The following is a 23,683-nucleotide window of genomic DNA, read 5'->3' as shown; positions in this document are numbered from 1 at the left end:
GAATGTGTATCCTACCTCTAAGCCTATACGACAGAAGAAAAGGGTGTTTGCTCCTGAGAGGGACAACGCCATTAAAGAAGAGGTACAAAAGTTAATTGTAGCAAAGTTTATTCGAGAAGTTTATTATCCTGACTGGTTGGCCAATATGGTGATGGTCAAGAAGGCAAACGGTAAGTGGAGAATGTGTGTAGATTTCACCGACCTAAACAAGGCTTGCCCTAAAGATAGCTACTTGTTACCGCGTATTAACCAGTTGGTAGATTTCACTGTTGGTCACAAGTTACTTAGCTTTATCGATGCTTTCTCTAGATACAATCAAATAAAGATGGATGAGGTAGACCAAGAGAGGACATCCTTTTTCACCAGCCAAGGCTTGTTTTGTTATAAGGTGATGCCCTTCGGTTTGAAGAATGCAAGGGCAACATATCAGAGGTTGATTAACCACATGTTTCATTCACAGATTAGACGGAATGTGGAAGTCTACATTGACGACATGCTTGTAAAGAGCCAGGACGAAGGAAAGCATCTAAACGACCTGTAGGAAACATTTGACATGCTCAAGCAATACAACATGAAGTTGAACCCTAGCAAATGTGCTTTTGGAGTATCATCAGGAAAGTTCTTAGGGTTTATGGCTTCATATAGAGGAATTGAAGCGAATCCAGACAAGATCCAAGCAATACTGGACATGAAGCCTCCACGAAATGTTAAAAAAGTCCAGTCCCTCACCGGACGAGTTGCTGCCCTTAACAGGTTTGTCTCTAAAGCTACTGACAAGTGTTTGCCATTTTTTAAGGTTCTTAAAAAAGTATTTGAATGGACCGACGAGTGTTAGAAAGCTTTCGAAGATCTGAAGGCATACCTTACTCTGGCTCCTTTATTAAGTCCATCCATGTTGGGAGAAGAGTTGTATTTATACTTGGCAGTCACCTCGCATGCCGTAAGTTCAGCATTGGTGAAGGAAAAAGACAAAGTGCAAAGGCCTGTGTACTATACAAGTAAAGCACTCAGAGGAGCGGAAGGACGATATCCACTAATAGAAAAGTTAGTCTTCACATTGATAACAGCTTCTAGAAAGTTAAGGCATTATTTCCAAGCCCATGTTATCAATGTCATGACGGATCATCCGCTCAAGAAAGCAATGAACAAGTTGGAAGCTGCAGGACGATTGATCCAATGGGCTGTCGAGCTCAGTGAGTTTGACATCAGATATCAACCAAGGCATGCCATAAAAGCTCAAGCTCTAGCAGATTTCATTGCGGAGTTTACCCCAAATTATGATGATTTAGAAGAGATGGGAAATACTAAGTAGATCGTTCATGTGGATGGTTCGTCTACGCAACATGCAGGAGGAATAGGTGTGGTTCTACAATCCCCAGAAGGAGATAAACTAAAGCACAAGGTTCATTTCCAGTACCAAACGACAAATAATGAAGTCGAGTATGAAGCCCTCCTTAAAGGGCTAGAATTGGCTAAGTTTGTGGAAGTGAAGTTAATATTCGTCTTGGGAGACTATCAGTTAATCATGGGCCAAGTAAATGGGATGTATGAGGCTAAGGAAGGGCGAATGAAGAAGTACCTTAATAGGGTAATACGCCTTATGAAAAGGTTTGAGGAAGCTAACTTCGTTCAAGTCCCAAAGGAGGAGAACGTGGAAGTTAATGCCTTAGTGAAAGAAGTCTCAGCAAATGAAGCTATGGACGAGTTTGACTAGATTCAGTATATACCAAGTATAGATATTCCAGAAGTACAGCAAGTAGAAAGTAGAAGAAATTGGATGACCCCGATCGTATCATACTTGAAAGACGGGCGACCTTTAGAAGAAAAAGACGAGGCCAGAAAGCTGAGTGAGATCGGCCAGGTATGTTCTTATGGATGAAGTACTATACAAAAGAGGATTTTCTCAACCTTACCTTATGTGTCTAGCTCCAGACGAGGCGAACTACGTATTAAGAGAAGTTCATGAAGGAGCATGCGGCAACCATTCGGGAGTCAGGTCATTCATCCAAAAGGTCGTCCGTGTAGGATATTACTGGTCAAATATGCAAACTGATGCTAAGGCCTATATCAAGGTCTGCAATCAATGTCAAAGGTTTAGTAATGTCCCCAGACAACCATCAGAGTACCTCACTCCGATGATGGCCCCATGGCCCTTTGCGCAATAGGGGCTAGACATCTTGGGTCCCTTTCCACTGGGCACAAGGCAGATGAAGTTTTTAGTGGTTGGCATTGACTATTTCACCAAGTGGGTGGAAGCAAAACCCTTAGCTAATATCCCACAACAAAATGTCAAGAATTTCGTATGGAAAAACATTGTGTGCAGGATTGGGATACCTAGGGTATTGATATTTGACAACGGACGACAGTTTGATAATGCGCTTTTTAAAAACTTCTGTGAACACTTTGGAATTCAAAATCACTACTTCTCACCCGCCCACCCGCAAGCGAACAGTTAAGCTGAAGTTGCAAACCGATCCTTGTTGAAAATCATCAAGACTCAGCTTGAGGGGGCAAAGGAAGTATGGCCTAACGAGGTACCAAGTGTTCTGTGAGCATACCGGACGATGGTAAGAACCCCTAGGGGAAACCCCTTTCAAGCTAGCATACGGAACTGAAACAGTCATACCTACAAAGGTGCATATGGCCAACCACAGAGTAATGACGTACCAAGATAAGGATAATGAGGAACAACTCCATTTGAGCCTTGATCTAATAAACGAGGTAAGGACGGATGCAGAGCAAAGGATAGCAAAGTACAAAAACCTCATGGCTAGGCAACATGATGCAATGGTCAAACCAAGGCGGTTCAACATAGGAGATCTCGTCCTGAAGAGGGTTTCTTTAGCAACCAAAAACCCGGCTCATGGGAAATTGGGACCTAATTAGGAAGGCCCTTACAAAGTCGTCACATGTAAAAGACAAGGATCCTACTACTTGGAGGCCCTAGACAGGAGGAAACTGGGGCATCCTTGGAATGTTGAGCACCTAAGGAGGTACTATCAGTAAAATGACAGCCTAGACGAGCATGACTCTGGACGAGTCTGGAGACCGTTTATCTACTTGTCTATCTACACAAGGAATTTGTTTACCTACTTATTTTTAGTATTGCTTTGTACTTATTTTCCGATAAGGCATTAGCTTCTAAAAGCACATGCCTCGTCTATGAATATTATCTATGCTATGTACATAATGTTGTGTTTGAATTCTTGATTTCTTCTGTTTTTATTAAGCCTAACCCATAAGAGGGCTAAGAGCCCAAGACAAATAAATTCTTTGGACGCAGGGATGTGTTGTCTAAATATGTGAAATACCACCATACTCGTCCCAACTATGGACGAGCTAAAACCCTAAAACGGGTGAAGCCATAAAACCGTCTGAACAATGGACGAGTTAAAGTCGTTGCATTCGTTCAATCCATGGACGAGGAAACACAAACAAATGTTTAAACTATTGAATAGCACACCAACCAAACAATTTGACCTATGGACGAGTGAAAGGGTGGGCTTCGTCTATAAAGCATAAAAATCAGCTAAGTCTAAAGACGAGTACAGCTGATGACTGCCATCTCACATAGACAAATCACACTTGATGAAATTCAAGGAAAAGGAAAAGTATATGTTCATGTTAAAAAGGGGGAAATTCCTTCTATGGACGAGCCAAAGTTCAAAATCTAGAAATGGAAATTCTCGTCCATATCATAATGAAAAAGAACATTCATTCAATTGTTTAAGGGCAGACGACCAACGTCCAAACACCCTTGTAAAATAAAACTTAAATTGTTTAAAAACTCGTCCTAAAACCATGGACGAGATAAATGTGCTTAAATTACATGAAAAGGTCCTAAATAGTGGACCAGATAAAAAAAGAGAGGAAGGGAAAATACAAAACATTGAAATATTTTCTAAGCAAGGGGAGTGTCATCCTTAGGGTCATCTTAAGGGGGCAGAGTTGAAGCGTTGTCCTTAATATTGGCGTCCTCGGAGCCAGTTTGAAGGAGAGACCTAGTGGCAGCAGCATTCAAATTAAGCTTAATGGAGCTAAAGTCTATTTCAGGGAAGTTTTCTATAGCATCCATTCTAAAATCCTCAAAGCTTGCTGCATAATTGATGTCCAGAAGATTAGTATATTGCTTTGATGCCTTAAATTCAGCCACAACATCTTCTTTAGCCTTGGAGAGAAGAGTACTCAACTCATCATTCTTTTTCTGTAAATTGTTGAGACAAGTATCTTTCTCCACTACATCAGTTCTCAACTCCTCAACCAAGTTTTGAAGCTCCTTCGTCTCTTCCTTAGCCTTGGCAGCCATCTCAGCCCATTCCTTAGATTCGTCCTTCACGTCCTGAATCCTCGTCTCTAATAAGACCCTCGTCTTGTCCAATCCTGTAGCCTGTCTTAAACTTTGACATAGCCTATAAAAAGGTAAAAGACAAATAGTGAGAGTTAAAAAAAAAAAATTATAAAATAGTAGAGACGAGGCAAAGAGGTAGTTACCTTAAAAAAATCATGAACCCCAGAGTGTTCAAAATCTTTTAGGGACATGTCATAAACAAGCATTTATATCCTCATTAGAAACAGCATTTTGAAAGTGTTCCCAAGCCAGATCTTCATTTTCAATAATGTTTGAAGGAACCCTTTGGAAAGGTTGAGACGAGGCAGATACAGTCATTTTGGATGAAGGAGTCTTGGACGGGGTGGTCTCAACTGGAGTGGACAAATCTACACCAAACACTTGGGCAGGCTGTTGGGACAAAGGAAGGTTAGGCTTAACTATTTAGGACGAACCATACTTAGCCTTTTTACCTCGTCGGCTAGGGAGATTGCCCAAATCCAAGTTCTTAGATAAAGGTTTCCTTTTGTTCCCAGTCGCTGGACAAGCCTGGGACTCAGTCTCAGGACGGTCCCCCTCACCAGCTACTTCTTTAACTTTATTCCCTTTTATTGTTGTCATTCCTTAAAAAAAAAAAACGTGCCCCTCGTTGACCATAGGTCCAAATGAGGTAAACTTCCATGGCAGTTATGGAAGTTACTCCTGAATCCTTAGACTCCTCGACAATAGAACGGTTATTAGACAAATAACCGCTTCACATATGCCTATATAAGCATTGATCCATAAGTAGAGAGCAAAGACAATTTTTTCACAAAACAAGTAAATCCTGAAAACACTTCCTTTTTACTTGAGATTAAAACTCACTGACTTTACCATCGGAGGACTTTTGGCTGGCCTCCACCGTCTCCTCTGATTTCGTTTTTGTTCTTTCAGGACTCAGCCTTAGATCATCAGCGCTCGAGATTTTCAAGCTACTAATTTTCCAGGATCTATCAAAAAAAAAAGATCTAGGAAGATTCTTATGGAATGTTGAAATATATAATATAATTTAACTTAACTAAAAATAATATATTAAAACAAGGACACGTAAAATTGTGAGGCATCAAAAGCTTATGTTCCAAATTTCATGATGTTAACCAAAATTCAAATCTGTTTAGTTTTAAATAGAATATAGATAAGTCTAAAGATAACATATTTCAAAAAAAGTTAAAAAAAATATAGCTTATGGTTGGATAAAATCTACCCCTAAAGTTCTAGCTATTCTTTAACGTAGGTAAAAATAAATAAATAAAAAATAAAAAATAAAAACCAACACACACAAGACTTTTTTTTTGAGCGAGGGATGTAAGTAAAAACTTAGTGCACAATAAAAGAAATTAATTAATCAATAATCTATGTAATGTACAAGAAAGTATAACAAAATATAATTTTTTAAAAATAAATTTAGCTAAATTTGAAATTTAATAATTATGATATTTATTAATATGCATTTTTTGCGATTGTGTTTTGTTACATGTGCAAAACTATCCTTTCTATCTTTTGAGGATCTAGGAAGAAGTATATCAAAAAAAAAAAAAAAAGATCTGGGAAGATTCTTATGGAATGTTGAAATATATAATATAATTTAAACTTAACTAAATATATATATTAAAACAAGGACAACGTAAAATTGTGAGGCATCAAAAGCTTATGTTCTGAATTTCATGATATTAACCAAATTCAAATGTGTCTAGTTTTAAATATAATATATAACATATTTCACAAATAGTTAAAAATATATATAGCTTATGGTTGGATAATATCTACCCCTAAAGTTCTAATAGCTATTCTTTAATGTAGGTAAAAAATAAATAAAAAAATATAAATAAAAAATCTATTAATTCTAACCAATTAAATTCTACCTAATTCAATATATAGCTAAGAACTTTGTAACTTAACTAGTCAGTGTTGCCTGATATTTCCAATAAAGACATGGAGGATTCATATCCCCCCACCAAATATTAATGTATCGAAATTTCCAATCAATTATTGTAAAAGGGTGGAAATGAGACTAAAAGAGAGGAAAAGAAAGGGTACTTTGGTTTTTTTTTTTTTTGGAGGCTATAACAATTTATATAAATCTTTTGAATAGTTCGAGTAGTACTATTACTAAATTTTATGCATACAAGCCTTACAAACTTATATCTCAACTTGAAAACACAAATAAATATATATATATATATATTACAAAATTTGTTATTATGTTGTTAATGTGATACTAATTGCATTTATTTTCTTGTTATTTCGTGTCAATGTATAGATATTTGTAGCAAAAAAGAACCAAAAAGATATTGGGTATATCTAACAATGTTATTGAAAGTTTGAAACAGCAAAATGATTAAAATCAAATCAAACACTTTATAAGCAACAAAACCATTGACATTAAACATGGATACATCCTAAAGCAAGTTTAACATCACAACGAAAACATAAGTACATGAAATCAACAGCTAATCATAACAATATTCTAATTCATTGAACCAGACTAATATGTATAACTAGTTGTGTTTTTATGAAAATTTGATCATTTAAGAGGATTGAACAACTTAAAATGATTTTTCTCATATGGGAACATAATCATTGTATTAGGAGAGGATCTAGGGAAGCTTAACAACTTTTGAGCCACTTGTAGAAATTCACGACCCAAAAACAAGTTTGATTTTGTATAAACTGCGGTTTAGTGATATTAATTTTCTCTAGTACCTTTGCATTCTTAGTAGAAATTGTACCACTGAAATGAATACTTATTTTGTGTGTAAAAATTTCCAAAACCAAAGATCTTGACAATCTTGAGGCGTCGTAGCAAAGACTTGAAATAGATCTCCTTTGATTTCCAATGGTTTACTTCATCATAACATCTATCTAGAAACTGCAAAATAAAAGTACATTAGTCCATTTTGAAGTTCACTTTTAAATTATGATATCTTGTCTTGTTATAATGGAGTTGATGCAGGAGAATGGAACAAAGCCAATTCAAATTTGTAATTCCCAAGTCAACTTTGGACATCTTGGATTTTGAGGATTTAGGATTAGTTTGAAAGTAAAAAGGTTGGAAAATACTAAGAAAATAAGGATGATAGTGTTTTTAGTAAGAAAAGAATAGTAGGATTTGGAGATTCAACAAAAGGAAATAACTAAAACTTAAGAAGTTGTTCCCAATATTTAGCCTTTTCATGGGGTATTTGGGGCTAATTAGATGTGGATAGGTGATTTGGATTTTGGGGTTTAAAGGGTGATAAATCAATGGGCAAAGATTGGGCCTAGTGCTAGTCATTTGTTTAGGAGTTTTTTCGTTATCTTTAAATTTTTTCAGCACTTTCACCCCAATATATATATATATATATAAGCAACTTGATGATTTGATGATTTATGAGAATTTGATCATTTAAGAGGATCGAACAACTTAAAATGATTTTACTAATATGGGAACATAATCACTGCATTAGGAGAGGATCTAGAGAAGCTTAATGCCACTCGTAGAGATTTCCATAACATGTTACGTGTTGGATTTTGCCTAGTCCATGGTTCAATGATTACCATCTTCTCCAACACCTTTGCATTCTTAAGTAGAAATGTTACCACTAAAATGAATTCCTTTTTGCACACAAACCAAACTGCTTCGGCCACAAACCAATTGCAACACCATTACATACACACAAACCAAACTACTTTGCCCACAAACCAATTGCAACAAAATTTTTTTCCCCTCCTATTTCAGCAATGACATTGCCACAATCCATTCCACTNTCTTGTTATTTCGTGTCAATGTATAGATATTTGTAGCAAAAAAGAACCAAAAGATATTGGGTATATCTAACAATGTTATTGAAAGTTTGAAACAGCAAAATGATTAAAATCAAATCAAACACTTTATAAGCAACAAAACCATTGACATTAAACATGGATACATCCTAAAGCAAGTTTAACATCACAACGAAAACATAAGTACATGAAATCAACAGCTAATCATAACAATATTCTAATTCATTGAACCAGACTAATATGTATAACTAGTTGTGTTTTTATGAAAATTTGATCATTTAAGAGGATTGAACAACTTAAAATGATTTTTCTCATATGGGAACATAATCATTGTATTAGGAGAGGATCTAGGGAAGCTTAACAACTTTTGAGCCACTTGTAGAAATTCACGACCCCAAAAACAAGTTTGATTTTGTATAAACTGCGGTTTAGTGATATTAATTTTCTCTAGTACCTTTGCATTCTTAAGTAGAAATTGTACCACTGAAATGAATACTTATTTTGTGTGTAAAAAATTTCCAAAACCAAAGATCTTGACAATCTTGAGGCGTCGTAGCAAAGACTTGAAATAGATCTCCTTTGATTTCCAATGGTTTACTTCATCATAACATCTATCTAGAAACTGCAAAATAAAAGTACATTAGTCCATTTTGAAGTTCACTTTTAAATTATGATATCTTGTCTTGTTATAATGGAGTTGATGCAGGAGAATGGAACAAAGCCAATTCAAATTTGTAATTCCCAAGTCAACTTTGGACATCTTGGATTTTGAGGATTTAGGATTAGTTTTGAAAGTAAAAAGGTTGGAAAATACTAAGAAAATAAGGATGATAGTGTTTTTAGTAAGAAAAGGAATAGTAGGATTTGGAGATTCAACAAAAGGAAATAACTAAAACTTAAGAAGTTGTTCCCAATATTTAGCCTTTTCATGGGGTATTTGGGGCTAATTAGATGTGGATAGGTGATTTTGGATTTTGGGGTTTAAAGGGTGATAAATCAATGGGCAAAGATTGGGCCTAGTGCTAGTCATTTGTTTAGGAGTTTTTTCGTTATCTTTAAATTTTTTCAGCAACTTTCACCCCAATATATATATATATATATAAGCAACTTGATGATTTGATGATTTATGAGAATTTGATCATTTAAGAGGATCGAACAACTTAAAATGATTTTACTAATATGGGAACATAATCACTGCATTAGGAGAGGATCTAGAGAAGCTTAATGCCACTCGTAGAGATTTCCATAACATGTTACGTGTTGGATTTTGCCTAGTCCATGGTTCAATGATTACCATCTTCTCCAACACCTTTGCATTCTTAAGTAGAAATGTTACCACTAAAATGAATTCCTTTTTGCACACAAACCAAACTGCTTCGGCCACAAACCAATTGCAACACCATTACATACACACAAACCAAACTACTTTGCCCACAAACCAATTGCAACAAAATTTTTTTCCCCCTCCTATTTCAGCAATGACATTGCCACAAATCCATTCCACTTTTTTTTTTTTTTTTTTTTGAGAAATGATATGTGCACACAATTTTTTCATCATTTTTACAACAAATTTCAAGTGGCAGGTTGTTACTGGTTGTTATTGTTGGATTAAGAAAGTAATATTAGTGTTAAATTCAAATTTGAACTAATAATAACTAATTACCTGTGACTTATTGTGAAAATATTGTAAAAATATTGTGGATGCAACACATTATTATTTTTTTAATTCCTCCCCAGATTTTGACAACCACTATTTTTTTCCCCCTCCCATTTTCGGCAATGGCATTGCCACAATTGCCACAAATTTTTTCCCCTATTTCGGCAATGCCATTGCCACAAACCAATTGCAACAATTTTTTTTTCCTCCTACCACAAACCAATTGCAACAATTTTTTTTTTCTCCTATTTTGGCAATGCCATTGCCACAAATCCATTACACTTTTTTTTTTTTTTTTTTGAGAAATGATAAGTGCACACAATTTTTACAATATTTTTACAACAAATTCTAAGTGGCAGGTTGTTACTGATTATTATTGTTGGATTAAAAAAGTAATCACAGTGTTAAATTCAAATTTGAACTAATAATATCTAATTACTTGTGATTTGTTGTAAAAATATTGTCGACGTAGCAAATTATATTTTTTTTAATTCCTCCCTAGATTTCGGCAACCACTTTTTTCCCCCCTCCCATTTTCGGCAATGGCATTGCCACAATTGCCACAAATTTCCCCCCTATTTCGGCAATGACATTGCCACAATTGGTTTCCTTTGGGCACCCGCACACTTTGAGCACTTCACACCCATTCGGTCAGCATGTTTGGGCAGCAGGAATTTCAGTAATGCCATTGCCGAAATTCAAAATTTTCTCTCTCCCACTTTTTCTCTTTCTCTCTCATACTTTTGTTAGAATTTCGACAACACTGTTGCCGAAATTCACTCTCTTTCCTCAATTCCCTAAATAAGTTAGAACAATGCCCATAACGCAAATAAACTCGAGATTCAGCAATATTCAGCCAAAAGACTTTTTTTTTTTTTAACAGGATTAGCCCAGTTAGTTAGATTGGGCTACGGTTGCCCCTTCTAAGGTCAATTTATTGAGTGTTTGCGACATATTGTGTCTAATGCATTGTAGGTCAAGTGCACGGGATATAGGTTAATTTATTACTGAGTGTTTGTATTTTATTATATCTAATGCATTAATTGGATGTAAGTTGTAGGGCTGTCCACAGGTTGGTCAGGGTTGCTGGAAAATCTGGTTTTGTATCTCATACAAAACACACAGCAGAAGCAACAAACATGAATCAACTTCAATCATGAAAGATAACATGTAACCATGAATTCTAGAATAAAGAATAGAAAGCGTACCTTGATGCAGTGAAATTCAAAACCATGACTTGAGAATACCTTTAATCTTCATCTCAATTCCACATGGTGCTCAAGATGTATGATCTCTCAATCAGTCTTTTATACAGACTCTCAAAGAAAAAACCTTTTTTTTCTCCTTGTGGAGAAAAACTTATTTCCTTTTTTTTTTTTTCCATCATACGTACATTAAAACTATTTTGGTAGTTTCTTTATTTAATAACTCTTATTAAATAATGACTGATTATCTAATTGGGTTAGCCTTTTGGGCCTACCCAATTGGGCTTTAGTTTGTGGCTTGAGATGGGACCAAAGGGAACAAATAAGATTCTAGCTCCAATGGGCCTTGGGCTTTTCTGTCAACTCTTGACAAGTCTAAAGTTACCATTAATTATATTCAATACCACTGTAAGAATATAATTGCACTTTAGGCCTTATTAATAAATTATATCCTAAGACTTTATTATACATACAATCCCTTCATTAAAATATCCGTAGTAATATAAAGTCATAAATGTAGATTGTCACTTTGAAGATTACTACATCTTAATCCTTGAGTACTCGATTTAATTCTTTATGTTATTCATCATATATTTATGAAATCCAATTCCATAAATATATACTTAACTCCTTATTAAAATGGTTGGGCCCAACACTCTGAATAACCAAACCCATTAAACTTATCTCAAGGGAATATTTTATATCTCTGTTAAGAGATTATGAATTCTATCTTGAGAATATATGTTCCATCAACACTAAATACAGCTGCCCAACATACTGAGGTTTTAATCATGTCTTAAAGATCTCACTCCTGATATATCAAAGCAACCTACATCTCATGATCAGGTCCATTATTCTCTCAAGATTTATAGTTGATGTAAATAAAAGTCGTGAGATTTATTATTCAATTAACAGTCATTAGGAGAATAATAAATCTTACAGCGGTTCAGTTCAATATGTCTTAACTCTTAAAACATATCAACTAGAAGTCTTCTTCACCTCCATGATCAAGACAAATTATCTTAGTTGATATGTTATAGTCTTCACAGATGAAATGCCCAATTTCATCACCGACTACGAACTAAAATTCTGAGTTTACAAAGAACTTGTGATTTATATCTTCTGTGAACTTTCACATAAATCACATACTATGCATCTCATGGACTAAGATAATGTCTCATTAGTTCATTTATAGATAGTCTCATTAATTAATCTATTTAATTATTTATGACATGCCAATAAATTGGATTTTAGGGCATAAACTCTAACACGGGTTGGGTTTTGCTCAACCCGGAACCGACCCGATCACTTCGAGTTTTCCATGCTTAGACTCGTCGCCGACCGGTGAACGGAGTCGATTCGGGTGGTCAGATTTTCACTGGGTTCAGATTGGTCCTTGGTCGGTTTTCGATTGTGCCAAAATTTGCCAAATTTTGCCAATAGCTGCCGGATCTGGCGAGACCTGACTGGATCTTGACGAGATCTTGGCAGATCTCAACGAGATCTGGCCGGATCTCGATGAGATCTCGACATATCGAACAGAAAATAGGTGATTTTCCTTCGAGTTCAAGTCAAATTTCAACAGATCGGACAGAAAATAGGCGATTTTCCTTTGAGTTCAAGCCGGATCTCAATAGATCGGATAGAAAATGAGCGATTTTCTAGTCAGATAGGATCGGGTCGGTTAAATATTGGTTTCTCAGCCTCAAACCCGCCAATTGACCCGCTGTTTTCGGGTTTAGGGAGCAGAGACCCGCCACCGACCCATCACCGGCATCGGGTCGGCCGGTTCTCAGGCTGGATCGGATGGTTTGGGCGGGTGGGTCGGGTTTCAGATCTGGCTGAACACCCCTAGTAAGTTGTATCTCTGTGCCACTGGTGGCTTCACATGCAAGTTAGAGCAATCACAAGATCACCCTGACTTGTAAAAAAATGTATATATACACTTGCCAAAAAATATTATATTATAAACTAACATATTGTGATCACTCTAATAAAAATGTTGAACACTCTAACTTAAGAATTACAAAAATTTGGATTCAATAAAAATAAGAGTAATGCTACATTTACAATATTTTCATAGTAATTTTACAATAAATCAAATGTGATAAGCTATTACTGATTCTAATTTGGGCTCAATACTGATATTACTTTTTATCCATCAATAACAGCTTTTTGCATAAGATTTATTGTAAAAATGTTGTGAACGTAGCATTACTCTAAAATTAATTCTATCACCAAACATAATCCTCAATCCCTTATATATATATATATATATATAAAATAAAAAAGCTTAAATAACAACAATAAATATTAGCCCAAATAACAACAAACAAAAACCAAACAACAACAAATGAACTAATTATTTAACAAAAAAACCTATTATAAAACAAAAAGGATAAAAATAACTAATCATTCAAATTTGTAACTCGTTCAATCTATTCAATAAAAATAATTTCTAATTTCATTTTTCTTATAAAATAAATACCAAGCAAAATATTGTGGTTGTTAGTTCTCTTTGATGGTGATGACAGTTATACTCTTTTTTGCTTTGTAGTGGCAATAATTTTGCTATCCTAAGAGACTTGACTTACAGTAGCAAATATTCAAGATATTGCTTTATTAAAGTTTGTATAATTTAAATTTTTTAGTTTTTTTTTTTTTTTTTTGGTGTCAAAAAGAGATAATATTAAAAGAAGCTAAGGCACAATTAGGTTCGCAAAACAAAGCTTGGTTAAATTTTTTAGTGACCACCTACAAAAAAAAAATTCCTAATCCCGCCACAACTTACGCATGATAATCTGAAATGTCAAAGTCGGTCACTTGACATTGGCAAACGAGTCATTAAATGTTTACATGCATTTTCCAAAAAGAGTAGCTTGATATTCAACCACTCTAAAGATTGTCAATTCAACAAGAAGCATGCATATCACACATTCACACTTGTAGGGGCCTTTTTTTGTTATGTTGGGCTAGATTGCCTCCTGCGGTAATAGGCCCAAGTATTCTGAGTAAGGAAGTTGAAACCGGTTTAACTGCAACTCAATTTAGGCCGACTTATGCACAAACTATGCCTCGTCTGCCAGGAGTGTGCTTATGGCAGGCAGAGCTGTTTCAGATGAGTCATGGCAGACAGATATAATAATAACAACAAAATAGAGCACTCTAGCTATTTAATAGAAAATAACCAAATAATCCCTATTCACGAAACATAATCACAATAATAACAATGACTTTTACAAAGAAAGTAAAGGGAACAAATAGTAATATAGGTTAATCAAAAAGAAAAAGAAATCAAATCAAATCTGGTCTGCAGGAGCAAAACCAAAGAGGGAAGAATGCTTCCTCTCAATGCAATTAATCTCCCAGGGAAACCCTGCCGTGGAAATTAATGGCTTTGAGGGAAACGGACTTGAATGGTTGGTGCCTAAAGGAATCCTTTTACTTTTTGACAGAGAGCAGGATTTCAAGAGGGAGAGAGGGAAAATCGACCTACTGGTGCATGTCTGCTGGTCTAACTCTCTCTGTTTTTTCCTTTCTTCTTTCTTTGTTTTTTTAGTTTTCCTCTTATTTTTTCTTCCTTTTCTTTTTATTCTTGTTTTCTATTTTGTGATTCCTCTCCTCCGATTCGTGCCCCCTTTTCTGGGCACGGCAAAGGTCTCCTTATATAGTGTCTGCCATGACCAGATTTTACAATTTTTGCCCTCACCCACCTTTGTCTGGTCTGGGTGTACTTGCCGACCACCACTGGTCCGTTTGTGTGCCATTCCCTATTTCTAGACAAAGGAGAGCTTGTTTTATTTATTAATCTGTCGTGGCATCCTTTCCTGCCACAGTGTGGGTGCTCTCTCTCTCTCTATCCCTCATGACATGCACCTAGCAGTTCCTACTCAATCCTGCTTCTTTTGGGTGATCTGTCATCCCAGTAGGACGTACCCCCAAAAAGAGCTTAGGCAAGAACCGCAGAATAGGTCTTTTCTCCTCTCCCCACTGCCAAACTATGCCCTCTTACTTTTGACCCATGACTCCACCATGTCCCATATTGGCTGAGTACAAGCTAGTGGTGCCTGTGCCTTGCGCGTCTCTTTTTCATGTATGTCTAAAATCTGCCTACTACTCATGCGTTCATCGCGGTTTAGAGGCTTGCCTGCACAGTCTGTTGTCCTTCTTTGGCCTTTTATGTGGGTTGTCCTATGATTTCCCGCTCCCCTTAGGGGCTGGGCTTTATTTGATACTGTACTTTATATTTCTTTCAGCCTATTCCTTAATTGCCATCATGTCCTGCCATATTATTCTGTCATTCCTGCTGTAATGATATGATCCTGCTGGGCCTCTTCAGGCCTGTCGTTTTATTCTTTCCCCTCTGGCTTAGCATGGCTATGGGTTTTATTACTTATTGGCTCCTGTGTCCATTTTGTTTTCTCTTGGGCATCCTCGGCCCATTTGCTTTTCTTGGGCTTCCTCGACCTTTTCCTAACTCTATGTTCCCATGGGTTTTTACCAACTTCATTGAGCTTCCTCGGCCCAATTACCTCATACTCATCTTTGGAGTTTGTGGGTCTGCCATCAATCCCCTACTCTCTTTGCTTGCATTACTTTGAGCCTACTGCTGTCCATTCTCACTTTTCTACATTATACACTGCCCAAGGGTTTGCTATTTGTTATTTCTCTCTTTCCGAGCTCCTTTGAGCCCATTTGCTTCCTCAAGACCCATTTATTTATTTTATGAACTTATGATCCATTATTCCTGCCGTTTGGGCTTAATGGTTCTTTTTTTTCTATCTATTTGCCAACTTCTTTCCGATCTATGTTGTTGGGCTCCCTCTTTCCCTTTTTGGCTTCCAAAATGACCATCAACAACACCTACATGGGTACACCACGCATTAGATGTTGAAGATTTGTTACATTGATGCTTTGTTGAAATTGTTGATCTCCTTGTGTAGCAATTCTGCCTTGAACAAAGTTTTTCTACAAACTAGAACTTCTCATATGTCTCTTTTTTTAGTGTAAATTTTAAAAATCTAACCATTGAATTTTATATTATTTATGTTTTTAACATGTAAATCAAATTTCATTCAAATTAGATGTTATTTACTATTCGACCAATAAACTTATTTGTTATACACAATTTTAGAATACAAAAACTTGAAATTTTAACTTTTTTTTTTATGACATACCAATTCATCTTTGATTTTCTAGAAATTTTGCAATCACGAAGGATATAATAAGAACATACAATCCAACGATTAAATTTTCAAAATTCATACTCAATATAAAAATATATGAGGAGTAGAGAGAAATTTGTTACATCTCTCTCCAAACTAGTTTTGAGAGAAATTTTGTTCTTCTGCTTTAGCTTGAGAACTTTTAGTTATAATAAATCAAGGGTGAGCAAGAGGGAAGAACAGAGTGGTAGAGACATGAGTTGCATAGAGAAAAAGAGTAAGAGCCTTTGCTGCAACTTTTGGCTAAATACAATAGGATGTTCTGTATTTATTTATTTAAAAGAGAATCGAGTTTGGGTTTATGAGAATGCCTTCAAACTTATGTTGTAAACTCCAAATTATAGTGAAATTTTATTTCATTTGCCTCTCGTTGACATAGGCATATTGTTGAACCACGTAAAATTTCTTGTGTTATATTGTCTCTTCTCTTTTCTTTAAGTTAGGAGTGTCAAATAGATGAGTTTGGGGTGGGCATAATTGTGTTGTGTATATAAAATTCATTTACCCATTAAAACCCATTTAACTAATTGCTTCTAACCCAAACCCAACCCAATGATTATGGGTAAACCCCAACCCACCCAATTACCCAATTATCAAAATTACAAAATGCCACTAAAGTGAAAATGACCAAAGTACTCTAAAATCTTCAAAAATGATCAAAATACCTCAAAACCTGAAAATTACCAAAATAACCCCGAAACCTACCAAATGACCAAAGTACCCCCCAAAAAATAGTAAAAGACTCGTGAAATTGTTTTTTTTTCTTCACTATTTTCCTCAGTTTTCTTAGCAAACAAACAGAATTATGCTCCATTCGGCAGCCTCCAACAACAAATTCAACCTCTAATCAGTCATAGAATTGCAAACAGAGAACCATACTTTTGGATTAAACTCGGTTGAGTCGGTTACTTATCAAAAAAGAAAAGAAAAAATCTCAGCTCCTAAACGAGTGAGAAAAAACACAGAGCCAAAATGCTGAGTTTTGTTGTTTCAGCTTACCAAAATTATATAACAATAACATGCGCATATGATATGAGACATTCAACTCAAGTAAACGAAGCAACTAAATTAAGTGTAGCTGAGTGAGAAATTAAGTAGAAAAAAAAAGTTTGTATAAGTTTCTTTCCATTCCCAGTGTTTTCTCAGGAACCAAACAGAAACAACGGAAATATAGAGAAATCAAAAGTGAAATTTGTGGAACTTACCGGAATCAGAAAGAGGAGGGAGACTCTGAGAAGTGAAAAATGATATGAGAGAGAGGGAATGGTATTTATAGAAAAAGGTAGGGAGGGGAAAATGTGGGAAGCGTGTGAGAGTTTGAAGCTGCTGAAGCTGTTGGTTTCCGATTAAAATGTGATTGGAGGCCGAGAAAATGAAGGAAAATCAAAACCCTCATGAAACACTGAAATGTCTGAGGGCTAGGTTTTTTTTTTTTTTTTTTTATGGGAAGGGTTGGGTTGAATTTGGGTATATTGTTTTTGGGTTAAATGAGCCTCAATGAGTTTTTTGTTAAAACCCAATAATCACTGGGTCTAATTAGGTTAATGCCCATTTAACCCAACTAATAATTTGGTGAATTTGGGTTCAATTAAAGTGAGTAAGTTTGCATGGGCAAATGAGTTTGAGCTTACTTTGCCACCCCTACTTTAAGTTTGTGTAAGTAGATTATTTCACAAACAAAAAAATAATCTTTATAGAGAGGAAGTCATAGATAAATCTTATAAAAAATGTCAACCCGTAAACACGAAAAATCAATTAAAAATATGCTTATTAAATTGTTGATGTGACATTAGTCATATTTATTGTCATTTACTTAATTATTATTTTATAGCAAAAAAAGAATTGAAGATATTGGAAATGTAACAATGTCATTGAAAGTTTGAAACCCCAAAGCGAAAAATGAATTCATAGAAAGATTTTAGTTCTTTGAACTAGACTACCCTACAAGACTACAAGTAGATAATCCGAAAGTAAGCTTAATATCACTATGACATGTAGATAATTCTAATATTACTAAGACAAGTAGATAATCCGAATGTAAGCTTAATATCACTAAGACAGGTAGATAATCCAAAGGTAAGCTTAATATCACTAAAAAGTCACAAATGTACATGACAACCACAATGCAAGCAAATTCATAGCAAGATTTTAGTTCATTGAACTAGACAACTCTACATAACTATTGTGTATCTATGAGGATTTCATGGTTTAAGGAGAAGGAATAACTTAAAATGATTTTACAGATATGGAAACATGATCACTGCATGAGGAGAGGATCTGGGGAAGCTTAACAACTTTTGACCCACTTTTAGAAATTTAAGTAGTAGAATGCTCCTTTCATTTTGCATATCCCACGGTGTAGTGATAACCATCTTCTCTAGCACCTTTGCATTTTGAAGTAGAAATTGTACCACTAAAATGAATTCTTCCTTCCTGTGGAACAACCTTTCTCCAAAACCAAAAATATTAACAGTCTTGAGGCATACTAGCAAAGACTTGAAATAGATCTCTCCTGATTTCCAATGTTTCACTTCATCATGATAAGAGCAGCGGCAGCGTCCCTTTAGAAACTGCAAAATAAAAGTACATTAGTATGAAAGTTCAGTTTTAAATTATGATATTTCGTCATGTTATAATAGAGTTGACGTAGGACAAGGAACAAAGCCAAATTAGATTTGGAATTTCTGAGTAAGCTCTGGAAAACTTGGATTTTGAGAATTTAGGGTTAGGATTTGGTAAGAAAAATGTTGGAAAATAGTAGATAATAAGGATTATAGGGTTTCTTATAAGAAAAAGAATTGAAGGATTTCGGGATGCAACAAAGGGGAAAATTAAAACTTGGGTTGGGTTGCCGTTCTAAGGTTGTGACATTGTGAACGGTATTTTGCTTTTTTATGGGGTATCTGGGGCTATTTGATGGATAGGTGACATAGGATTTCAAAGTTTTGAATATTAGGGTTTAAAGGCTGATAAATCAATGTGTTTGCTAGATTTCAAGTTGCTGAAAATTTAAAGATAAAGAATAAACTTCTTAGCATCATGCCTCTTATATCACACAAACTTCAAACAAAGCTTCACAACTTCTGACAAATAAAATAAAACTCATTCTTCTTGAATAGAAAGCAACTAGCCAATACCTATTCCTAGTAAATCACTAAACTCAAATAAAACCAAATAAGACTCAATAGACTATTAGAATAGCCTATATCCAGAAACTTGAAACTTATAGAATTGTCATTGACACCTAAAATTAAATTAAATTAAATTTAAGTGAAAAAGTCTTTTGGTTGCCTATGCCAGAAATTCTGGATGATAACTTTGGCTATGAATGACCTCCTACTTAAATAAATGGATTTCCAAAAATCTATTACTAATTTCTTTGCTGTAAGAAGAAAGATGTATTGTCAATGAGAATGTTTTGAGTAAATAGTACACAAAACAACCACTTCAAAGATCAAAAAGGTCGACAATCAACATTTACTCTTTACGTCAAGAACTCACGGGATCATTTTGACCCCATAAATAGTAAGACATATTGAGCTAAAAAAGTAACAAAGTAAAAAATAAAAATTAGTGATTAGAATTAAGCCTTCATGAAAGTTCGTTTGATATGACATACAGGAAATTGGAACAAGAAATACATACCTCGGACCCTATATAGTAGGAGTAGGAGGATGTGACGTTCATACTCAATGTCTCCACAAAAGGTGAACTTTGAAGTAGGCGGGCAATGCCAGGAAGGTTCTCTTTTTCCATGTCTGTTTTCATTGTTAAACATTGGCACTTTGACAATGGAGAAGGCAGATGTTCCATTGACATTATAGATACAACCTAGGTCCATCAAAGCAAGATGCAAAACACATTAAGGTAAAGTTAAGGTAAAGTGAATGACAAGAACAAAGTTCATGACCAATTGTAAAATACATTGCCAGTGAACAATTTAGCTAACGTGTGTCAATATATGCAGACAATGAAATAAAAGAAGGCCTTATTTGGCACTAAAAGTCTAAAACAAGTGCCTACATCTTATCAGGAAACTAAAAGTAGGTGTCTCAAACACAAAAGCTCGACCCATGAAATTGGACCAATAATATCAGGTCCTTCAACCATTGATTGTTTACAACTTGGACTAAAATCAAGATGTTCAGGAGAAAAAGCTCAACTCACAACAACAGCAACAACAACAACAATGAAGCCTTAGTCACAAATTTTTGGGGTTGGCTAAGCCCAACTCACAATAGAGAGTATGGTAATTTTCCAATTATCATATAAATCAACAAAATGCTTTTTCCTTTTGGTATTAAGCAAAATCAATAGTACAATAACTTGTCATTAAAAAGCATTAGATGCTGTGCAATATTCTATATGTAGCGCCTAGCCAAGCAATGACACTACCAACAATAAAAAGATACAATCTTGATCTCTGCAAATGGGAATCAACATTAACAATCAAGGAAAAACAAACGAAACAAAAAGAGTTATTAAGGAAAACTAACCATGAGACACCAATGGCCAACAGTGAGTTTCTTGACATGATGCACACTCTCAAGAATGTCTCTCACAATGTCCTGGTACTCCTCACAAGCACCCTCCTCCTCATCGCTACCATATCCATTCCGCATGTTGAAATCGAGCTTAGCCTCAACCAATGCCGACACATCCTTTATCCGACACTTCTTCATACGAAAACACCCCAAAATTTCTAAACACTCAATTTTTGGAGCCACAATCTCCAATTCCAACTGACGCTCCTCACTTTCTAACATATCTATCAAATAGCTATCTACCACCAATTTTCTCAAACTCTCGGACACTATATCCAACCGATGAAACCCATAACAATCATGCAATTCCAAGGATTCAAGTCTAGGACTACCCATTAACACTTTCCTTATCACATCTTCACACAAGGCCGAGTGCCCAATACTCAAGCGCTTGAGTGAACTCCAACGTAGTAACCCAGTAGGGAAAATTTTGCAGAAACTAAAATTGAATTCAGAAACAAACTCATTGGCGTAGAGATGCTGAGGCAATTGGTATCCGTTAGGATCGAGAGAATGAGGAGGCCATAAGTGTAGACTAAGTTGTTCAACTTTAGCATTTGTGGCGAAACGAACCCAAAGATCGAGGCGAGGATTTAGTTTTGTCTCGTAGTCGTGGTTGACTCGAATATCGAAGTTTGTGAGTTTGGGAGCCCTGTGTAGGAGCAGGGTATCATCCACGGCATTGGTGAAATCTTCTAAGTGTCGGAAGGAAAGGGAGTCGAAACTGAGAGAGGGAAGGGAGGTCCAAAGAGAGGCCCATCTTTTGGATAAAACGCCCGTTTTGATAGCGTCGTTAATGGTCAAGAAGCAGAGGATGCTGAGGAGGATCGAGTCAGGTAAGGCGCTGATTCGATCTACTAGGATTGGTGCGTGATTGCTTCGATGATCATGGCTCGATTCTTCTTCTTTTTCTTCTTCATCATGGCTTGAATAATCGTTGGGATTGTATCGGTCAGAGAAGCTGTTGGTAGAACCAGAGATTTGTTCCTCCTCCATTCGCAACTCAACACTCAACAGTAGTGAATAGTGATGTGCGCTTCTTTACTTTCCCTTCTATTCTTTTTCATAAATATGTGGCTGCAGAATGCAGATTAGGCCCAGCTACAAATTGGCCCATCCCAGGTTACTTTACTGGGTGTGAAACTTGAATTAGATAGGTCCGAGTACCAACAATCCAAGTAAACTCCTTCTCTTCCTCCTCTCCTTTTTATTTTTATTTTTATTTATTTTTATTTTTTAAACTACACACACAAGTAACCTTTTTTTGAGTGAGGGATATAACTAAAAACTTAGTGCATAATAAAAGAAATTAATTAATCAATAATCTATGTAATATACAAGAAAGTATAACAAAATAAATTTTTTTAAAAATAAATTTAGTTAAATATGAAATTTAATAATTATGATAATTATTAATATGCAATTTATATGATTGTGTTTTGTTACACATGCAAAACTATCCTTTCCATCTTTTGAAGATCTGGGAAGATTCTTATGGAATGTTGAAATATATAATATAATTTAAACTTAACTAAAAATAATATATCAAAATAAGGACACTTAAAATTGTGAGGCATCAAAAGCTTATGTTCCAAATTTCATGATGTTAACCAAAATTCAAATGTGTTTAGTTTTAAATAGAATATAGATAAGTCTAAAGATAACATATTCACACAAATAGTTAAAATATATATATATATATATATATATATAGCTTGTGGTTGGATAATATCTACCCCTAAAGTTCTAATAGCTATTCTTTATAGGTAAAAAAAAAATATTAATTCTAAACCAATTAAATTCTACCTAATTCCAATATATAGCTAAGAACTTTGTAACTTAACTAGTCAGTGTTGCCTGATATTTCCAATAAAGACATGGAGGATTCATATCCCCCACCAAATATTAATGTATCAATTCCAATCATATTATGTAAAAGGGTGGAAATGAGACTAAAAGAGAGGAAAAGAAAGGGTACTTTGGTTTTTTTTTTTTTTTTTTGGCAGGGTATAACAATTTATATAAATCTTATGAATTGTTCGAGTAGTACTGTTACAAAATTTTATGCATATAAGCCTTACAAACTTATATCTCAACTTGAAAACACAAATATATATATATATATTACAAATTTTTTTTTATTATGTTGTTAATGTAATACTAATTGCATTTATTTTCATGTTATTTCGTGTCAATCTATACATATTTGTAGCAAAAAAGAACCATAAGAAATTGGGTATATCTAACAATGTTATTGAATGTTTGAAACAGCAAAATGATTAAAATCAAATCAAACACTTTATAAGCAACAAAACCATTGACAATAAACATGAATATATCCTAAAGCAAGTTTAACATCACAACAAAAACATAAGTATATGAAATCAATAGCTAATCATAGCAATATTCTAGTTCATTGAACCAGACTAATATGCATAACTAGTTATGTTTTTATGAAAAGTTGATCATTTAAGAGGATTGAACAACTTAAAATGATTTTACTCATATGGGAACATAATCATTGTATTAGGAGAGGATCTAGGGAAGCTTAACAACTTTTGAGCCACTTGTAGAAATTCCTAACCCCAAAAACAAGTTTGATTTCGCATAAACCGTAGTTTAGTGATAGTCATCTTCTCCAGTACCTTTGCATTCTTAAGTAGAAATTGTACCACTGAAATGAATACTTCTTTTGTATGTAAAAAATTTCCAATACCAAAGATCTTGACAATCTTGAGGTATCGTAGCAAAGACTTGAAATAGATCTCGTTTGATTTCCAATGGTTTACTTCATCATAACATTTGTCTAGAAACTGCAAAATAAAAGTACATTAGTCCATTTTGAAGTTCACTTTTAAATTATGATATCTTGTCTTGTTATAATGGAGTTGATGCAGGAGAAGGGAACAAAGCCAATTCAAATT

At 34.9% G+C, this 23,683-nt stretch overlaps 1 protein-coding gene across 1 annotated transcript; it reads right to left on the bottom strand.

Moving 5' to 3' along the window:
- Positions 1-18,281: 18,281 nt before the first annotated feature.
- On the bottom strand, positions 18,282-21,813 carry LOC136061356 (putative F-box protein At1g49610). The gene is made up of 3 exons (XM_065761996.1): positions 20,712-21,813; positions 19,861-20,046; positions 18,282-18,785 (listed from the first exon to the last, which is right to left on the bottom strand). Exons 1-3 carry the CDS (start codon positions 21,753-21,755, stop codon positions 18,453-18,455), a joined length of 1,563 nt encoding a protein of 520 aa, XP_065618068.1. The 5' UTR covers positions 21,756-21,813; the 3' UTR covers positions 18,282-18,452.
- Positions 21,814-23,683: the final 1,870 nt, after the last annotated feature.

This window comes from Quercus suber, unplaced genomic scaffold (genome assembly GCF_002906115.3).
Source record: "Quercus suber isolate HL8 unplaced genomic scaffold, Cork oak 2.0 scaffold_437, whole genome shotgun sequence".
Lineage (NCBI taxonomy): Eukaryota > Viridiplantae > Streptophyta > Magnoliopsida > Fagales > Fagaceae > Quercus > Quercus suber.
The sequence above is the reverse complement of the archived record's forward strand: the minus strand, read 5'-3'. Positions and strand labels throughout refer to the sequence as shown.